Source organism: Siphateles boraxobius, unplaced genomic scaffold, assembly GCF_051911475.1.
Source record: "Siphateles boraxobius isolate OS27281-9 unplaced genomic scaffold, OSU_SipBor_1 6, whole genome shotgun sequence".
Taxonomy (NCBI): Eukaryota; Metazoa; Chordata; class Actinopteri; order Cypriniformes; family Leuciscidae; genus Siphateles; species Siphateles boraxobius.
The window spans coordinates 35,937,489-35,959,393 of NW_027509186.1; the positions used below are offsets into that span (position 1 = coordinate 35,937,489).

General features: G+C 38.7%; 1 protein-coding gene across 3 annotated transcripts in view; it reads left to right on the forward strand.

Moving 5' to 3' along the window:
• slc8a2b (solute carrier family 8 member 2b) overlaps positions 1-21,563 on the forward strand; it is a 139,937-nt gene extending 118,374 nt beyond the window's left edge. For 2 of the 3 annotated variants that reach the window (XM_077206982.1, XM_077206983.1), the window contains exons 5-13: positions 339-683; positions 1,816-2,271; positions 4,377-4,753; positions 7,029-7,132; positions 9,674-9,691; positions 10,241-10,365; positions 11,903-12,002; positions 14,573-14,851; positions 16,351-21,563. In XM_077206982.1, the coding sequence (XP_077063097.1) occupies positions 339-683; positions 1,816-2,271; positions 4,377-4,753; positions 7,029-7,132; positions 9,674-9,691; positions 10,241-10,365; positions 11,903-12,002; positions 14,573-14,851; positions 16,351-16,727 (2,181 nt within the window). In that variant the 3' untranslated portion in view covers positions 16,728-21,563. The remainder of the gene's footprint in view (positions 1-338; positions 684-1,815; positions 2,272-4,376; positions 4,754-7,028; positions 7,133-9,673; positions 9,692-10,240; positions 10,366-11,902; positions 12,003-14,572; positions 14,852-16,350) is intronic. The other variant, XM_077206984.1, reaches the window with a different exon arrangement.
• The last annotated feature ends 342 nt before the right edge of the window (positions 21,564-21,905 follow it).

Genomic DNA, 21,905 nt, shown 5'->3' on the forward strand with positions numbered 1-21,905 from the left:
GACATGTTTTTTTGCCAGATTTACTCATATATACTGTACAAGTACAATATGTGTGTGACAAACACTGTGTGCTTTACTAAGTCACACAAAATTATTATAAATGTTGTTTATCTACTGGTCCTTCAGACAACAAGACCATATTGAGTCATTTGTAATGGTGAAGTGAGCAGGTACGAGCTGTTTGTCTCTGTTTAATGTAGCTAGAAGTGGTTCATATCAGACTGGTTGGTTTTCTTTACTTTTCCTTTTGTTTGCTGCAGTCTTTTCTCTCCAAAGCACTAATCTGTGGTCTGTTTACTTTGTGTGTTTGCTGTATTGGTGTGTATGTGTGTGTGTAGATATGGGAAGCTCTTGTCACTCTCTGCTATTTCCCCGTTTGTGTAATTCTGGCGTGGATCGCTGACCGGCGCCTCCTTTTCTACAAGTACATGTCCAAACGCTACCGTGCTGACAAAAGAACAGGTGTTGTTGTTGAGACAGAGGGGGACTTGACCCCCAAAGGTATGGAGATGATGATGGACGGGAAGTTTCCACTGAGGGCTGGAGCCATAGGGATCGGCACACAGGAACATTACCAGGATGGGACTGGCAACATAACAGGCACCATGGCAACTCTACCCAACTCCAACAGCACTACCGTCTACATGGACGGTGCCAAGGAGCTGGACGAGAGCCGTAAAGAAGTGAGAAAAGACACATGCACCCATTTAAACAAACATTTATGCATTGATACTCGCTCACAGAACTTTAAATTTCACCTTGGTTGACATGTTTTTCATCCTGACAATCCAAGACACTGTACTAAAAAGTTTCTCAGGGGAACATAAAAGTTTTTTGAGTAAACCCCAAAGCACTGAAATATAATCGTTTTCTTCCCATCCTATATTTTTTCAATTACCATGGAACCCATAACCATGGGTTAGTTCACCCAAAAGTGAAAATTCTGTCATTTTTTACTTGCCCTCATGTCTTTCCAATCCCGTAAGACTTTTGTTCATCTTCGGAACACAAATGAAGATCTTTTTGATGAAATCTGAGAGCTTTTTGTCCCTCCATTGAAAGCTTCACAACTACCACTTTGAGATAGTAAAACTATTCTTTACACAATCACTTTATATGATGAACAGGTTGAATTAAGGCTTTTATTCATGTATAAACATGTATAAACATTCATCAACTCACACACCAGTTGTGGTGAACTTAAGCTTAAGGTGAGCGAGCCCTGAGACCCAATGAGGTTTGTTCTCGCACATCAAGCAGGTTCGATTGAGCTTCTGTTTATATTCGCTGATATGTGAATAAAAGCTTAAATTAAATCTGTACATCATATAAAGCGATCGAGTGTCTTCAGAAAATTTGGACTATACCGCTCAGTTAATATGGATTCGTTTTACGATCTCTTTATGAACCTTTTTAAAGCGTCAAATTGTCAGTTCCGAAACTCCAGAAAAGTAAAAAATAACTGTAAGCGACGTCCAAAAAGCTAAGATGCTATATTCCATGTCTTCTGTAGTATAGTGATAGGTTAACGTGAAGAAAAGGCTGAAATTTAAGTTCTTTCCCTCAGCTATAAGTCTCAAATCTAATTTGCATTTATGCATGTATGCATCACAATCTGTGCGGTCCAATTCTGTTTGGTTGGTGTCATTGACGTAAAACTTGGCAGACTGAGTCATATGCTCGCATTGAAAGCTACAGCTATTTTCAGGTTTGAAACAGCATGAGGGAGAGTATATTATGACAGAACTGAAATTGGACTTGCAGAACAGCAGCAGACAGCCCATATTTTCTTGACCTTTGAATATTGCCTGGCAGGTGATCCGTATCCTGAAGGACCTGAAGCAGAAATATCCAGATAAGGAGCTGGATCAGCTGGTAGACTTGGCCAACTACTACGCTCTCCTTCATCAGCAGAAAAGTCGTGCCTTTTATCGTGTCCAGGCCACACGCATGATGATCGGGGCCGGTAATGTGCTGAAGAAACACACGGCTGATCACTCTCGCCGCACTGTTGTGGTGGGCGGCATCGAGCCTTTGGAGGAGACCGATCTGGCCGTCTGCAGCCGCATCTCCTTCGAGAGAGCGCATGTCCAGTGCATGGAGAACTGCGGCACCATCATGATACCCGTGGTGTGTCGAGGAGGCCTGGGGGAGAGCACTTTCTACATCGACTACTGTACAGAAGATGGCACAGCCAACGCTGGATCAGATTATAAGTACTGCGAAGGGACACTTGTGTTCAAACCTGGAGAAACCAGGAAAGACATTAAGGTGAGAAGGAGTGAAAGGCGAAAAGAAAACATTGCTGGAAAATCCAGCTTAAACCAGTAGATGTTTTGCAAGGTTTATATCTTGCCCCAACGGATCATTTATGCTCATTATCTGGTCCCAGCTTGTCTAGATGGTTAATCAGTTGGGATGGTCTCAAGTATCCGAATATTTGGAAGTGCCACTAATGATTGATCATTAAAAGTTTTTGCATGCACGTTTTCTAAGAACATGTCCACAACATAATGTTTGGTCCAGCAGAAACTGGTAGATGGTTTTGCATGGTTTCTTCCTTGTCCAAACTGATCATTTATGCTCAAAATCTTGTCCAAGCTGGTCTAGCTGGTTAAGAGTTTGGGATGGTCTCAAGTATCCAAATATACGGAAGTGTCACCAATGATTGATCATGAAAAGTATTTGCATGAACTTCGGAGTACTACACAATTCTTTCTTTGTAAGTTTTCTCAGAACATGTCTACAACATAAAGTTTGCTCAAGCAGAAACCAGTAGATGATTTTACGTGGTATCTACCTTGTCCAAACTGACCTTTATGGTCATAAGATGGCCCAATCTGGAATAGATAATTAATCAGTTGGGATGGTCTCAAGTGTCTGAATATTCAGTTTGACTATATTCAGATACTTTTATCTGAACAGAATTGTAATCAGTTGAACTACTTGCAGGTGGATCTGGTCTCAACTAGTGATAGTCTCAAGTATCCAAGATACCAATCACATCGGAAGTGATACCAATGATTGATCATGAAAACAGTATTTGTGTGAGCATTGCAGTACTATTAGTTACTTTCTAAGTTTTCTTAGAGCATGTTCACCACATACAGTTTAGTCCAGCCAAGTCCTAGATCAAAAGGTTTAGTCTAGTACTGATTCTTTTACATCCATCAAAAGAATGAGTCTCAAGGACAATGCTTTATTCTGGACCTTAAAAGCATCTTAATCTTTCATGTTGTACACTTCCTTTGAGACAAAGATCCACTCTGCTGAGATGGACAGGGCTGTGTATCCATGGCAACAGGGATCTAGAGTCTGTCATTGTGAGTGACGGACAGTCTCTTTGCCAAAAAGACAGAGAGGATTCAGAATGACAGATGCATCGATCCGAAAAATCAGAGCCCTACAAATCCATGTGTGATGAATGTTAAGTCGCTAAAGCACTTGTCCACGGTGCATGTTCTGAAGTAAAACCACTTCACTGAAAGTTTATAGACATCTGTATTAGGGGTGTAAATTGGACAGTTTATCACGATACGATACGATATCGATTCTCTCAGCCAACGACACGATATTTGTGATACCTCAAAAAAATTCTGCATCAAAAAAATTCGATTCAATTCAGAGCAATATCGATTTATCGATATTTAGATTTTATGTGCCAAGTTTACACAACAAGTTACATTTTTATTAACTCACAAATGCAACCAAAATATAAAACATTAACTTTTTATTAAACTCTTTGAAAATTGCACACCCTCTCCCAATTAGGACATTTACAACAGAAGAGTCCATTTGCAAAAACAGATAACTCTGTTCTTGATCAATTTCGTGAATCATGATTCTTTTTGTGTTTTCCAAGTAATATCAATCAAACAGCAGCTGGTTTGTTTTAAATAAGTAATAATAACGTTAAAACTTTAAAATTCAGGTAACTCACAAAATTAAAGTTTATTGAAAGTATGTTTTTATATCTATTAAAAGTTTGATTTTAGCAAAAGCAGATAACACCACCAGTAATTTTTTGGCAAAAGCAGATAACTCCACATTTCATGTTTCAGAGTTAAACCGAACCAAGTAATTGATATGATATATAATAAAACACTCGGTTATTCTTTGTAAAGTTAATCTCCTCAGCTGACATAGACGCCTGAAAAACTTTGTTGTTGTGATTAACGTACAGGGAATACAGGGAGCTTTTCCCTCACCACCAACGTGCTGCTTTAGCAAGGTTGCTTGAAAAAATGTCAGCTTTTAGATATCACGGGTTCATCAAGTTTGTTGAAATTATCCATCCTCGATCACTTTTAGTCAGCTTTGACGAAATCGATCCATATCGATGTATTGTTACTCTTTCTCTTTCTGTCTCTTTCTAGGTGGGAATCATCGACGATGACATCTTTGAGGAAGACGAACATTTCTTTGTGCGTTTGCTGAATCTGCGTATCGGTGATGCGGAGGGTATGTTTGAGAGTGACGACACAGATCAGGGTCCCAAGGCCCGGCTGGTGGAACCGCTGATGGCTACGGTTACCATCCTGGACGACGACCACGCGGGGATCTTCACTTTTACAGACCACCTGGTGCGAGTGAGCGAGAGCGTAGGCACCATGGAGGTGACGGTGGTACGGAACTCTGGCGCCCGCGGAACCGTGATTATTCCGTATCACACGGAGCCAGGAACGGCCCAAGGGGGAGGGGTCGACTTCGAGGATACACACGGAGAGCTGGAATTCGCCAACGACCAGACAACGTGAGTGTGCTTCTGTGAAAAGACAAAGGAAATCAGATTTAGCTGTGTTTGGCTGTGCATAACCAGAGAATGTCTAATAAGGGGAGAATTGGCACTGTCTGGTTACTTCCGGTTTCTGGACTGGCTGCAGTAACACGTCTCTGTCCATGCGGGGGCGCTCGCAGGCGAGTGCAGAATGAAAGGGAGTCTATGGGGTTTCACCCCCAGAAAACCACTTTTCTGAGGATGTAATTTTTTGTCAAGTAATTTTTTGAAAGTTGCATTCAAAAGGGGGGGCTAAGATAATGCACTCAGCTGAAAATTGCATTTTTAAGTTCACTTATCTGTTCTAAAAATCCGTTCAAAAATGTGATGACTTCACATAATAGCAGAATGCTATTTAATAGCGGAATGCAGAATTAAACAACGACCTAACCTGTAAGAAATTGAAAGGAAATAAGTACTCGCGCATTCGACTTTTTGTCTATAATCTAAATTGAACTTGCGAAATCAACAATAAAATCTACGTTGATTCAACGACAAGCAGGAGAAAGGGATACATTTAGCCGTCTAGCTCCATAGACTCCCATTCATTCTGCACTCGCCCGCGATCACCTCCAGTGGAATTCTAATGGAACTGCAACCAATATGATACAACGGGGCTAATAGGAAGTGCAAAGACTCTCCATAGACGGACTCTGGCATAACTCACTTCAACGATGTAACAGTGTTCTGGGTGGTTGCCTGGGCATGCCTATGTAGTTGCTAGGGTGTTCGGAGTTGTTACTAGAGAGTTGCTAGGGTGTTCTGGGTGGTAACCTGGTGATTTTAGCGGCAACTAGAAAGTTTATAGACAGTTGCAATGGTGTTTTAGTGGTTATTATTAGGGAGTTGCTTCGCAGTTTCCAAGATATTCTGAGTGGTTGCTTAGGTGCTCTGAGTGGTTGCTAGTGTGTTGCTAGACAGTTGTTAGGTGTGCTGGGTGGTTACTAGAGAGTTGCTAGGGTGTTCTGAATGGTTCATAGAAAGTTGCTCAGCAGTTACAAAGGTGCTCTGAATGGTTACTTACTAGAGACTTGCTAGGGTGTTCTGGGTGGTTGCTAGGGTGGTCTTACTGGTTACTAGAGAGTTGTTAGACAGTTTCCAGGATATTCTGAGTAGTCTTTTAAAGTAGTCGTTCTGAATGATTACTAGTGTGTTGCTAGGCAGTTGTTATTGTGTTGTTAGTGGTTATTAGAGAGTTGCTAGGATGTTCTAAGTGGTTACCGGAGTTGCTAGGCAGTTGCTATAGTGTATTAAGTGGCTCAGTCTCTGGATATAGCTCTGGTTCCTTCTACAATATGATTTTTCTCCCGTTTTATCATCCAGCAGATGAAAATGGTGTGTCTGATGATGAACTCCTCCCCAGAACAAGACACATGATTTGAGACATTACTTGTTCAAATCCCTGGAGACTGGGCTATAGTGAGCTAGCCTAGTATGCGTGAGACAGTGAGATCAGTTAGCGGATGCAACGTTTCTGTCTGTCTGCAGTCTTTTCTGTCTATGCCGGATGAACCTGACAGTGTCCTACATTATGGATGAGCACTAAACATTACGATTTTCCTGTGTGCATGTCAGTGCTGGAGGTAAATCCAACCCTACTCAACAATGTAGCGTCCTTACAAAGAGCATTGTGGATTTCGTTTTTTTGTGCAATGAGGTTTATAATGGGAGCGTGTGTGTGTAATGTGATTAAATATTGACATGCAGCCTTTTGAAGTGATTTAAATGCTTATATTTTTCCATTATTTGTGTGAGCATGGTTTTGTGCCTATGTGTGTGTGTGTTTGTGTGTGTGTTTTGATGATCATTCATCAGTTCTTTTAATGTGATTTCATGTCAGGGTGGAGCGCTGCTGTTCATGACCCCTGAGGAATGGCATTAAGTATTTATAAGGGTGTATGTGTGTGTGTGTGAGCATGGTTTTGTGCCTGTGTGTGTGTGTGCGCGTGCGTGCGTGTGTGGTTGTGTGTTTGTGTGCATGCCATTATGCAGTTCCAGCTTTTTCTTTTTAGTATCAGCAATTTACTTTTTTTTTGTATCAGTGTTCTGTCACTTGTCGCAGTAATCGATGTGAGATTTCAAAGCCACCACCTGAATTTCTGATTACTTGTATATTTCTCTGTGTGTGTGTGTGTGTGTGTGTGTGTGTGTGTGTGTGTGTGTGTGTGTGTGTGTGTGTGTGTGTGTGTGTGTGTGTGTGTGTGTGTGTGTGTGTGTGTGTGTGTGTGTGTGTGTGTTTGCATGTCTGCAGTCAGACCTTTCAGGTGAGGATCATTGATGATGAAGAGTACGAGAAACGTGAGAATTTCTTCATCGTTCTTGAGGAACCCCGCTGGCTGAAGAGGGGCATCTCAGGTGTGTTTTGCACTACGAGAACAAGAAAGTAGCTCTATTGGTTTTAGAGAGGTATTGGGAATTCATTTGACATTCGGGTTCAAGTGTTTTTCGATAAAGTTGGCTTCGCTTCAGCCCTAATGAGCTGCCTATCTAGACAGTAGTGGTTCAGCGGATTACCAAACTCACGGTTCGGATCATAATACGTTTTTTGAGTCAAGGATCAGATCATTTTTTGGATCTGCAAAAAAGAACAAATACACCAGTTACAAGCACAGATAAAATACAATATACCAAAGTTGCAAATAAATTAACTGTAGTATTCAGGTACAGAAATATTATAATTAGGCCTAAATGTAAAATGACACTATAGTGTTCACTGTATAAATTAAATACAGATTAATCTTTGTTAAAGATTTGTTTTGTTGTTTGATTAAAGGGTAAGTCCGGCGTTTTACAGGTAAAGCCCTGTTTTAAGATCGTTTCTGATGAAATCGAACGGTTAAGATTAAAATTTGGACAAATGCTGCTGTCCCGAGAATTTTTGGTTTTTGTGTTAGCACCATCCACCTACACAATGGTTGCATAGGTGCCTTGGAACAATCATTCATATAAATCAGTGCACACCCCAGACCACTCGGTGAGTTTCACGTCTTTGTAAACTAAAGTTTAATGCGTTTATATGAATGATTGTTCCAAGGCACCTATGAAACCATTGGGGGTGCTAACACAAAAACCTAAAATTCTCGGGACAGCAGCATGTGTCCGAATTTTAATCTTAACCGTTCGATTTCATCAGAAACGATCTTAAAACAGGGCTTTAGTTGTAAAACGCCGAACTTACCCTTTAACATTAATGATAGAAAGCAGCAGGTATTTATAGGCTAATGATCCGATTTATTTCTCAACTGTTTACATTTACTCAAGACATAACCGACTGTGTTTACAAGAATACTTGCCAAGACAGGTATTTTGACATATTTTATGCGTATGAGTTCGTTCAAGCTCAAGGAGATGCGGAATTAATTTGCCTCTTTGTGTGTGCGAGCTTCAGCATGCCAGTACCAAATTAAGCTCTCTTTCGCCTCTTCTTGTGCTTGAATGGTTTAAAACTGTAAGTGTAAATTAGCAAGACATGTGCAAATGATACAATGACAACAACATTTTTTGTTGTGGGTCAAAATGACCCGTGTAAGAGAGGCCAGCTAGCATCCTTGTTAGCACGCCTGCCTCCCATGCCGGATACGTCGATTAGAATCCGACTTGGAGCATGTCATGCCGTGCCGTGACCCGGATAAGAGTGAGGTTTTGGGGGTGAGTGTAACCGAGGTCAGCTAATAAGAGCTGTCCAAATTTCGTGTAAACCTCACTCCCTGGCCTTAAGAGGAGCATTGGAAACTGATGCTAGAGACTGCGTCCTTTTTAGCGCGCCCACCTCCCATGCCGGAGACGCCGGTTCAAATCCTGCGCGGAGCTGGTCGATTTGGACCGGAGGGATTACATTTGGTGCCGTGACCCAGATGGGAGTGAGGTTTAGTGTGGTGAGTTTAATGGAGGCAAACTAGTAAGAGCTGTGTGTATAAACCTCACTCCCTTGGACTCAAGATACTGCGGTCTTTAGCAATCTTGTTAGCGCACAAAACCAGACTTGTGCTAAGTTCATCCATTCATTGGACAGAAATTCTCAAGCAGGGAAAAGCAAGAAGTGCAAAAACAGGCTAATCATGGAGATTTTTCGTAGTCCAATTTTTATTCTTTATCAGGTACTAATGCAATATTAAGAAACTTTATGAGCATCATATGATACAATGTCATTCTAAAAAAGTATGTTATTATGGGAAGAAGGACGCGGGAACTGACAAACATTTAAACAATATAATAATAAAACACAAAACGAAAGTAAAAACGACAGCCCCTCACGGACGACTGCCGACACGTATACAAAACATAACATAAAAGTCCAGGCCTGGTCCTCTCTCGTCCTTCACTGTCATCACTCTCTATTTTATGCTTCCGCTCCTCCGTGAGATACAAGCCAGATGCGTCGTGCACGTGACGCTCGTTAGTAATCACGCCACGTTCTCTCACGGCCCTCTGCCTCATCCTGCTTGCCACAGTCATCTATACGATGTTGTAATTAGGATTTTGCAAAAAGACAAAGATGTGCTGCAAGACGGTTCCGGCAGACAGAGCGTGCTCTTATGTGCGCCATACAAGAGTTTGTTGGAACCGAACCGAGACCACCTCTTCAGCTGGGTCTCGGTACGGTTGTTTGGTCCGTACCCGAGTGCGATTGCTGTATCCACACCTGCCCAAAAGATCAGCACCAAGGAGGGAAACGGTCTTAAATTAAATTCAATCGAACCAAACAAGACAGGTGTGAATACACCCTTAGTATTCAGAGAGGCAGCTCACTAGGGTTTGGAATAGTACCACGGTTCCGAGATGTGTGTAGATCCGTGTGTTTGTATGTGTTTGTGTGTGTATGTGTGTGTTTATTAATGGAGTAAACTCATCTCCAGCACTAACTCCATCTCTCTTGTCCCTCCTTACACCACGCAGCCCTGCTGCTGAACCAAGGTAAGGTTTCAGATCAACCTCTGATCAAATTCTGACATGTGTCCACACTAACCCTCATGTTACACACTCAGAAGAGAAGAGAAAAAGGGCTAGAAGCTTCACTGAACCCATGAGGGACACGATTATGGTGTGAAAAGAGGGACCGCTGAAAGAGAGGAGTTCAAAACATTAGACAGAAAGTGAAAAAAAAATCTCAGTGGTAGTTTTCACAATCTAATCAATCCCAGTTTTTTCTCTCTAAATCTTTTTCACTCTGAAAGAAAGTACAATGGGTTGAAAATGGCTTTTAATGTGGACTTAAAAGTTTGTAAATCCACAGTCTGGCACAGAGGAATCCCATGCATTCAGAACATCTCTCAAAGCCTGATTTCAAACCGTGTTGTTTCGTTTGTGTGTGTGTCGTGGTGTTGTACGTGGTGTGGTATTGACTGGTTGAGCTGTTATGTTTTTGATTGACAGGGAAGGGGTATGCCCTCCATTTCCTGCCTGTTGTATCTCATTCTTTTCTGTCTTCTGTCTTTCTTTTCCTTTATCGTGTGTCTCTTTCAGAGGATCCGGAGGCACAGTTGAGCACGGAGGAGGAGGAGGCCAGGAAGATAGCGGAGATGGGCAAACCTGTTCTGGGGGAGCACAGCCGGCTGGAGGTGGTGATCGAGGAGTCCTATGAATTTAAGGTATTACATCTGAAAACATGGAAAAATAGTCTGTCCATATTTTGTTTTATTTAATTTAATTTAATTTATTTTTTGGGGGGGGGGGGGGGGGGTTGAGTTCTGTGAATTTACTGTAAAGCATTAATCTAAAACATTGGAAATTGTAGGTCCATATTTTATTTTATTTTATTTTAGTGAGAAGTCCTATGAATTTACTGTAAGGTATCCCATTCCCAGTAGATTACCAATGTATTCCTGCAAATGATGGTTGGAATTTGTTCTTCATATTTGCAGTGCATAATTTTAAATTCTAACTGTTTATGACTGTTTACAAAAAAATTCATTTGAAGCTCCCACTTAATGATTACCTGGAGTGAAAATATTTTTTTCGGCTCTGTTCATGCTTGTTGATGACAGCAAAATTTGATGGGTTGATTAAATTCTCATGATATGAATATTCCACTCATATCTTTTTTTTCAGTGTTATTTATCAGATCAGCGGTGCTAAACGAACAGTTGTCAGGTTCATTAGGTTTGTTATGATAGTAATATCAAGAAATTCATTGCCAGCACTTCAGTGGTCCAGATCTGTTCTTTCTTTCTTTTTTCATTCATATACACACACACACACACACATATATATATATATGTGTGTGTGTGTGTGTTTATTATTATTACTAACTGCTCTGAGACACAAAGGCTGAGGTTCCAAATGCAGTTTATTTGAGTAATCCAGAATCGTAATCAAACACAGACAAAGGGTCAAGCACAGGAAGGCAGTACAAACAAACAAACAAACAAGGGTCAGAGGCATTGTATGTACATATTAATATTAATTTTGTATTATGTTAACAAAAATCACACTGAATCTGATATATTTTAAATTCTGAAAATATATAATAATAGTAATATATGTATTTATTTGTATTATTATTATTGTTATTAATATGTATGCATTTATGAATAATTTTATTATATATAGATATGTTTATTCACTGAATCTGATATTGAATATTCTGAAAATATAATAATAGTAATACATGTATTTATTTGTTTTTATTATATATTTGTTTTTATTATTTTGTAAGCAACAATCACATTGAATATGATATTTTCAGTTCTGAAAATAAATAAATAAATATAAATAAACAAATATTGACAGAGTGAAAAGTGACACCAGAATGATTTTTGTCAATCTAACTTGTTGTCATACAGTATATCATAATTGTGTATTATATTAAATGATATTATGAAATTTGTTGTTAATAATATTGTGACAAATATACCAGGATAGAGTGACACCATTACAAAGAGTCCCAAGAACAAGCACAGTCCCAAGCTTTTCACTAGTGATTATTCTGAACTGTGACACCAAAGAAAAGTCCTTTGCATGATGGAGTTTCTGCAATGGTCAAGAATACCTTAACTTTTATGACTGAGTTCAAACACAAGTTTATTGTGTCTGATATGGGCCACATTGATGATATCATGTGAACAACCTTAAATGTACTTAATCCTGTGGTCTAAATGTTGCCAGTGATCTGTCGCTGTGTTTCAGAGCACCGTTGATAAACTGATCAAGAAGACTAACCTGGCGCTGGTCATCGGCACTCATTCTTGGCGAGAGCAGTTTGTGGATGCAGTGACCGTCAGTGCAGGTCTGTCTGTCTGTCTGTCTCACACACCTTTGTGTTCTCCAAAAGTGTGTTGGATGTCTCTTTTGAAATAGGAATACATTGTTTGAGTCATTCCCTCAGCGATACACAGACTTAATAAAACACATAATGAGGCTCTTTCATTCTCAAGCTGCTCCTCTTAAAAGCTCTGTCTCAGAAGCTTCACCAATACACAATAGCTCAGATAAAAATTACTTGTTTTGTAAGCAGTTCTGCACTTTTCTTTCATGGAACAGAAAAGAAGACTGTTCAGTGTGCAATTTTCTATAACAACTTCAAATGTATCATAGAAGTAGCAAAGAAATGGTTTGTACTGTTTATAGTCATACAATATTTATTTTGTTATCATGAAACTTGGTTTGGATTGAAAGATAAAAGGTTGTTTGTGTCTGGAGGTTCATGTACAGTGAGTGATGTGATACTGTCATCTGGTGGTTAGTTGTGTTAAAGGCAGGGTAGGTAGAAATCCCCAAAAACACTTTTTCCAAATTTGTCTAAACTGTCTGTAAATATCAATGCATAATTCAAATGTAAGTACTCTGGAAAAGAAATAATAAAAATCGAATGTCTGTAGTCCTCTCAGGACTGCAATAAACACAGCTCATTATTCCATTAACTCCCACCCCCTCCCTTCTCGGCTCCTTCCAAAGCCACGCCCCCAAAACACATGAACGCGCGATCCCGGCCGTTCGCTCAGCTGGAAGAGTCGGACGCGTTTACCAGCGCCGAGCAGAGAGGAGCGCAGTGCATGTAGTGACATCATGTCAGAATCACAAGTAATAAAATAATTAACTTTATCAGTATGAATATAAACAATTAACATGGCTGTTAATTTAAATCCAAACAGCAACTTTTTTTTGGGCGGCATTGTATAATATAATATACTATAATATCATATATAATCAGCACACATTAGATATTTAGATTTCATATTATTATTATTAATAATAATAATGTTTTTTGTGTCATTTATTTTTACTAAATTGTGATTTACACAACATGACTCAAACAACTTCTCACTACTGCATTGCAGACACAAGATAATATAACACACACACACACACACACAACATATAGCCTATTGTATAACACATACAGATACACAGTGTTGGGAAAGTTCACTTTCTACATGAACTAGTTCAAAGTTCAGTTCACAAATTTTAAAATGAACTATTTCAGTTCATAGTTCATACTTCACAAATTTGAACTAAGTTCACGGTTCCAAAAAATGAACTAGTTTCTTTTTGTCCATGTTGCTGCGAGCTTTTTTTTATTTATTTTTATTATTGCCACAACCCATATACAACCACAGACAGCGGTTATTTCATCGGCGGGCAAAGTTTGCACAGAAATGTAAGATTTTTCCCATCCTCACCGACCTTGTCTTAAAACTGATCATACGATACGACGCCTCCTCGCTGCTTTGTCGAGAGGTGTTGTGCCTGAACGCGTTCATTGAACGATAGTTCATGAACTCGTTCATATTTTGGGCGAACGTGAACTGAACGTAGGCTGAACGTATTACTGCCTGATGAACGTTATTGTGAACGCGTTCATTCTGGTGTCTGTGAACGCACGCTCTCTCAGCTTAACTTCGTTCAATAGGGTGCCAGATTTCTATAGAGTCTTCCAGGCGAAAACCCGGATGAAACACACGTAAACAGACCTTAATATGTAGCGAAAAAAACACCCAATCTGGCAACACAAGCCACCAGTGTCGCACCGCGGCCGCCGCATGCGTCATCAACACAAAAAGCAGCATGTAGTCGACAATACAGCATAAAGACATAGGTAAACATATGTAGAGCATACAACAAGCCAAACGTGAAAAAACGGAGCAGGTCGTGTTCACGGTGAACATAGAAACAAAGTTTAGGCAGTATTTTCACGTTCTGGTTGTTCTGAAAGTTTTTTTCAAAATAAAAACAGCAAGATTACCTGTCCAGCAGAAATAAAGCCATCATTGAGTCACTTTTCAGCCCCTTGAGATCCCTCAGTTGTCGCCACCGCTGGAAAGCCCGCCGATATTGACTCTCGTATGATTTCTTTATTTATCCAAAGACTTTTTGATCATAGCCTTTTCAAATACTGTCTTCCTTTTTTTAACTTGTTTGACTTCGCTGCCTCTATATGCAGGTACTGAGAATTTTGACTGTTCTTTCTCTGCCATAATTGTTATTACTAGCTTCCGTGCCTGTTCAAACGGGTGCGCGCATTTGGGCTGCTACTGTATCAGCAGATGAGGGGGTATCCATGGTAGCGAGGGAGAGTGACAGTCGCCCCAGCCAATCATTTCTTTCGTCCCGAATGGAATAATGAGCTGTGTTTATTACAGTCCTGAGAGGACTACAGACACTCGATTTTTATAATTTCTTTTCCAGAGTAGGCCTACTTACATTTTAATTATGCATTGATATATAAAGACAGTTTAAACAAATTTGGGGAAAAAGTACTTTTGGGGATTTCTACCTACTCTGCCTTTAACGACAGTGCATGTAAAATTGTCCAGAATGTGGTTGTTTAAATCTTCGAATTGTGTGTGGCATCCTCAGGTGATGGAGACGATGATGAAGATGAGGGTCGAGAGGAGCGTCTCCCGTCCTGCTGCGATTACGTCATGCACTTCCTGACTGTGTTCTGGAAGGTTCTGTTCGCGTTCGTTCCGCCCACGGAGTACTGGAACGGCTGGGCCTGTTTCGTGGTGTCCATCATTGGGATCGGCCTCCTCACTGCGGTCATCGGAGACCTGGCGTCTCACTTCGGCTGCACTGTCGGCCTTCGCGACACTGTCACCGCAGTCGTGTTCGTGGCTCTGGGCACTTCTATCCCAGGTGTGTGCTTCAGGACATTTAATCCAGACACACTTTAAAATCTCGGAATGACACTGCATTAAATAACACAACATGAATGCAAGATGAATTTATTGTGAACAAAAATGCACAAACATTCTTTTTTTTTATTATTACTTTTGACAGTGTCTAGATACCTATTGGGGTCAATGTACGGTATATCAGTGAGATTTTTTTTGGAAAGAAGTCTTCTGCTCACCAAAGCTGCATTTATTTGAACAAAAATACAGTAAAAAAAGTGATTCTGTGAAATATTATTAAAATTTAAATTAACTGTTTTTTATTTGAATATATGTTCCAATGAATGCATCGTTACTCCAGTCTAATATGCTGCTTTATTATCAAAACAGTTGTGCTGCTTGTGATACGTTTTATTTTTTAGGATTCTTTTATGAACAGAAAGGTCAAAAGAACAGCATATATTTGAAGTAGTAATCTTTTGTATTATTATAAATGTCTTTACTGTCCATTTTTTTTAATCAATTTAATGCATCCTTGCTTAATAAAAATATTAATTTCTTTTTTTTTTTAAACGTGCCCCAAACTTTGAATGGTAGTGCATATAGTTTTATATCACAATTTAGTAAAAATAAATGACACAAAAAACATTATTATTAATAATAATAATAATATGAAATCTAAATATCTAATGTGTGCCGATATTATATTATATTATATATTATATTATATTATATTATATTATATTATATTATATTATATTATACAATGCCGGCCAAAAAAAAGTTGCTGTTTGGATTTAAATAGGCAATTGATTAAGAGTATATTATTGGATCATTATTGCAGTGATCGCACAACTGAAAGTCTTTGGGAAAATGTATCAGAATCAGAATCAGAATCAGAAAGAGCTTTATTGCCAAGTGTTCTTGCACACACAAGGAATTTGTTTTGGTGCTGAGGCTTCCAGTGGACTATACAAATACAACAAGAAACATGAAACATAATACTACAAATTATAAGAATAAAGAATAAAAATATATAAATATATATATATGAGAATAAAAAGTATCACAGTTAGGTTTAGTCAGAATAGACATTTCCAGATTTACAGATTATGAACATATTTACAGTGTTTTGAATATTATAATTAATAAATCTAAATATAAGTATAAGTATGCACCTTTTTATAGAAATATCATCTCAACATTTATTTCCATCAAGAGGTGCATACATTTTTGGTCAAGATCTTGTATTGTCAATGTAAGTCTCATCCAGCACATCCCAAATACTATCAATAAATTCAAAGGTCTGGACTCAGAGATTCATGTGTGAAATTATGATTCTTCATTCTCCTCCCAAACATTCTTTCACAATCTGAGCCTGATGAATCTTGACACTGTCATCCTGGAATATGGCCATTATGACATAGTTGTTTAAGAAATGATAAGTTACTCAAATATTGGCATATATAAGTCGACCACTGATGCCTATGTTTTCTCATGATCTTTATCTCTACTTTTCAGACACATTTGCCAGTAAAGTCGCCGCTACTCAGGATCAGTACGCAGACGCCTCCATCGGAAACGTCACGGGCAGCAATGCCGTCAACGTGTTTCTGGGTATCGGCGTGGCCTGGTCTGTGGCGGCCGTGTACTGGGCCATCAAGGGCAAGAGGTTTCTCGTGGACCCCGGATCATTGGCCTTCTCCGTCACACTTTTCACTATTTTTGCCTTCGTCTGCATGGCGGTACTACTGTTCCGGCGCCGACCGTCAATTGGGGGAGAGCTGGGCGGCCCTCGTGTTTCGCGTATACTCACTACTCTCCTCTTTCTGGGTCTGTGGTTCCTCTATATCCTCTTCTCCAGCCTTGAGGCCTATTGCCACATCGAGGGCTTCTGAACGGCCCTGAAGAGAGAGAGAGCGAGAGAGAGGTTTTGAGGCTCGGAGCCAAGAAGCTACACACATCAACACAAATTTGCACACACACTTACAAAACACTTATTTGGTGAATCGTTGAATTCAAGAACCGTTCAACTTAGATGTATTCAAGAACCCTGGTAGAGAATTTGAGATGTAAGAAGTTCAGAGAAAAACAACGATGGACGATGTTTGAGAGAGATGAAAGAAGAGGAGTTTGTGAATGCTAAGCATGTAGCAGAAGAGGGCAACAAAGAGTGTAAAGCACTAAAACAAAAGAGATGATGTAAAATAGTCTTTTCGTCTCTCGAGCTCATGGGCAGAACTGACGACTTTTGTTTAGCACTACAGACATTGTGACATAACAGGCATTTTACGGTTTAAGGGCACAACACCTCAGAGTAAAGAGAAAAGGAAACGCCAACTATAGTGATGGCATTTTAGATGCTAATGAAAATGCCCAGCGATAGAGCTACTTAACAGATCAGCAGTTTTGCTTGGGCTGTGTGCATAAAGCAGTTCTTTACGATCGCTGCTTGACAGATCGTACAATATGACTCCAGAGTAAAATGCAAGACGTCACATTAGACTTTCAAGCATGCAAAATTACTTTAGATCCTGGCTTCAATGACTATGCACTGCAGGATATGATGTCATGCTCTAGGGCTTCTTGTTTTAATAAGTAATGAAATATAAATAACTAATAATAATGCAGTCTAGTGTGACCGCACCACCTAACAGTCACAAATTAAATTGAAATGGTACCGTACAACTAATGTTTCAGCTTGAGTGATTGATGTCGGATTGCTCATTCATCAGAGCCAACACAAATTCAATTTTATAGCAACGTGACAGGAATGCTAAATAACGAAATATTTGTTTTGCATAAACATTGTCTGGAAATCTGTCAGACTTAGCTGTTTATTAGTGATCATGAGACACTAAGCGATCAAAGACTTTTAATTGTGCCCTACAACGACAAAATAAAAACTGTTTAACGATACCAGAAATTCTATTAGGCAGCAAAAAAGAGTGTAAAATAGGGCTGCGTCAGCTCATGGACAGAAGAATGATTTGAAGATGGAACTAGAAAGTTATTCATCGAACTTCACACTCAATATTCTGCTAGTTTAAAGACATTGGATCCAGATATTTTCATTTAGTTTAACATGAACACTTATTCTACACTTCAACGTCTCACAGTGTTATGACTGGGATCTGCTGAAATGGAACACTGCTCTCTTGATGACATCATAATGATTTGAATCTTCAATTGTTACATTCATTCTGCGCTTTCTGCTGCCTAGAGACAATGGAACTCTCTCGATGACATCATAATGATTTGAATCTTCAATTGTTACATTCATTCTGCGCTTTCTGCTGCCCAGAGACAATGGAACTCTCTCTACGTCTACTTTTAAAAGTGTCAATGTAAAAATCCCACCGGAAAACACCCGCCGTCATCTCCATATTTCCAAGCCTATACTGGGATGTGCGTGAAACTGTTTTCCTCTCTTTAGAATGAGACCACAGCAGTGTTCAGAGTATGCTAGGAGTAAAAGACGTCTCCATCGAATGGAGTTCAGTCCAGTCAAAGTAACTGAGAGTTTATCTTCTTCTTAATACAGGTTTATTAGGAGGACGAATGATTTGGATGTCAACTTTATTAGGGTGCAAAAACTGAAGTGTGATCACGTTTATTTGCTGCATCCAAGTTCTCATAACAAAACACTAAAGTTGTACGGATTCGCCATTGTGTAAACCTGTCTGGGGCTTCTAACAATTAATGATTTCAAGAGCTGCGCATTGATTGGTTCTTTATAAACTTTTTAGCAGGCTCATTATGCGTGGTGCTGAAAGCTGATTGGTCCTTGAGTCGTCTGGTCCCTGACAGATTCACAATAAAATGTTGTTTACTCGTAGAGCACTCAGGATTGTGTGTATATGTACGTTAAGGGGATTCTAAGCGTTTTAATGTCGTCGGCTCATCTGTCCGGTCCGTAGATGTTTGTAAAAAGCTGTGTGACGTGTGTATCTGTGCTAGACTTTTGTCTGTGGGCTAGTCGATCGAAATGCATGATTGAGTACATATTGGCGGATCTATAGTGGCATGCGTTGACTCAGAAGACATGCATGAATTTGAAGTTTACAATGTTTGTTTACAAAAAGGGTCCGACAGATTCTGCGAGTACAATGATGGCTGCCAGATCTCTTTTAGGATATTTTTGTGTGAGATCAGTACTAAATTAAGAACATTTAATTTATTGAAGAGCAGATCAGGATTTCTTATTATTTTCAAGAATAAAACCAAAACAAAAAAGCACCATTGATTTTGTTTTTACGTGGCAAGCTTTGCTTTGCCTCACATTTTCATATTTCGCACGTTGAACAACGTTCATGCCTTTGATAGCACTACAGCAGAGAGAAATATGTTCTCTGACTTAGATGTTGTGTGAATGATAAAGCATGAAATCTTGTTTTATACTCGCTCAACATCAGCATCAACTTAAACTGGCTTAAACGGACTGTTAAAACACATCAGTAGAAAATTGTTCAATGTGGGTTCGATTTAGAAAATGTAAGAAAATGTTGCTTTTCTTCGACTGAGATTTTCATATTTGAAACCCTGAAGGACGGGGTCAATCGTAGATAAGCAGAATCCCAAATCTGTTATTGCCTTAAGAGACTTCGCTAATAACATTTCATTATTACAGTTACATATAACATTACATATAATACAGTATCTGTATTGTGTTACGTGTTAGTGTGTTCATGTTTTCTCCGAGTACAACAGAAACCAAATTGATTGAGACAAAGCGTGCAATATGTGACAGTAAACCCTTCAGTAATACTTGGTGCCTATCCTGACCCTTTTGCTTGCCTCCAGGTTTCCTTTAGTGCATGTAGGCTTTTTCTTCTTAACACTACGAAGAGAACGTGCAATAAATCCGACAAATGACAAGGAGCGTGATAGGGATTTTCAGAAAGTCAACGTTTTTTTTTTTTCTTCTAATTTTATTCAGTTTTATCATCAGTGATCTTATGTTTTTGTGGAATCAAGCTGGAGTTGATCAGAAGAAATCACCCATTGCCCTGAATGTCAGATGTTTACTCTTTTTACAACTCCGTTAAAGTCGAAAGCTTTGTAAAACTTTTTTGGAATACGACATTTTCAGTAGGTGATTTTTCTATTTCCAAGTGAAATTGATAGGAAGCTCAATAGTTCTTGATGTAATGGTTTTTGATAACTATTTCCAAGATGTTTAGATATTTTCAGTAGGTGTACTTGGGTTGTAAGAAATCGCCATACGTTGTATGATAATTCAGACTCCATTTGCAGTGTTTATTAGTGCAGTAAATACATCTGTACATGCTGCACACTCTATCTCTCTATCTATCTATCTATCTATCTATCTATCTATCTATCTATCTATCTATCTATCTATCTATCTATCTATCTATCTGTCCGTCTATCATGTGTTTTTGAATTGCAAGTAATATGTCTCTGTAAAACAGTTTCTTGTGCACTGGGCCAAAGGCTATTTTTATTTATTAATTAATTTACAAGGAATTTAACTCGTGATAACAGAGTAAAAATACACTGTAGCTGTGACTGTCTTGTCTGGTAACCGTGTTGAGGGTATGTTCATTTAGAAAATGCCATCTTGGCTTTTTCCAACACATGTCTGGTGATGATGTTGCATTTCTGAGCGGTTGGACTGTGTTCAATACTGTAAATGTGAAGCTGTACATGTGCCTCTAATGTGCAAAATGCATGAAGTACCTGTTTGTACGCATGAGCTGTTATTAGTGTCAAAGTTTACATTTACTGTATTATCCCATCTTTCGTTTCTTATTTTGCATTTTTTTATTTTACTTGCAGGTATTTCTGTACCCTATTCACACAATATTATATTAATGATCCTCCTTGTTTTAGAATAGAATTGGAAGTGAGGAAGATGTTGACGAACAGTTTGTTACACTTGATTTCTTTTCTGCCTAGAGAAATGTGAAAAATAGTTATTACTTTTCATGTTATGAATCTGTCTTGTCCTCGATCAGAGTTTTGTATGTTGTCTGTGTCGACCTCAAACTGTGCTTGCTCCCTGCCTTGTTTTTGTGCACTTCTATCTGTGATCATTCTCTTTCTGCCTGTTAAATTACTTTAATAATGTGTCAGAAATGATGTGACATTAATATATATCAAATACTGTAATAATTCACTAGAAAGTAATATATAATGATTTTATGTTTGTATGTTTTTGTTCACTTTGTTATGTCTGTAACAGAAAAAGTCAAGACAAAACTAAAGGCTAAGGATATTTGTCTGGAAGAAAATGGCATGATGTGTACCGTGTCCCAATTAAGAAGAAAAAATAATGATGCAGCTGTTAGAGCTCAAGCAGACCTTATTGAATATAGTTTATTTATTTTAAACATGTACTGTCCTTGAGTGGTTTGTAATAACATCTATATATAACACATCAAAACTCAAATTATTGGAACTCTGTATGTAAAGGCTGCTGTCGGCCTATTACTGTTCATTTGTGTACAATCATGCAAATATAGGACAGAAAAATGTACAGATCAGATAACTCACTCATCTTTCAAATAAATCCAGCAGTTGTTATGCCATCTAGTGATCACAAAAGTCAAGTTCAGAGAACTGTGTTGTGGTAAAATAGGTAAGTTTTGATTAGCATCATTATGTTCAGTACTGACAGTTTACCATTCCAGTTAGCTATCTTTTTTCATCAAAAATAATAAAAATAGAGAAGCTAAAAGGTTAATAAATGGCACCTACGAGTGTAAAATGTATATTTCTGTTATTATTTCTTGTTTAGTGAATCTTTACTGTCCTCAGCTAAAGTATGACTGTTTTTACTTAAAATATTTTAATGTTTAAAACTCACTATTCTTTAAAAACTGAAAGCAGAAAACTTAATTGCTTTGTACTGCATTGACTTAAAGCCTGTAGCTTCAAAAAAGTAAAAAGAAAAGATTTTTGGTTGTATGTTTGTAATTGAATTCCATCATCTGGACCCAGTCTTTGTCCCTGTCATCTCTTGTTCTGAAATTAAGAGGAAGGCTACATGTTTTGTTCTTCGGATCTAATCCATTAACAAATTTAGTCGAGCAAGACTTGATGACAACCTCCTT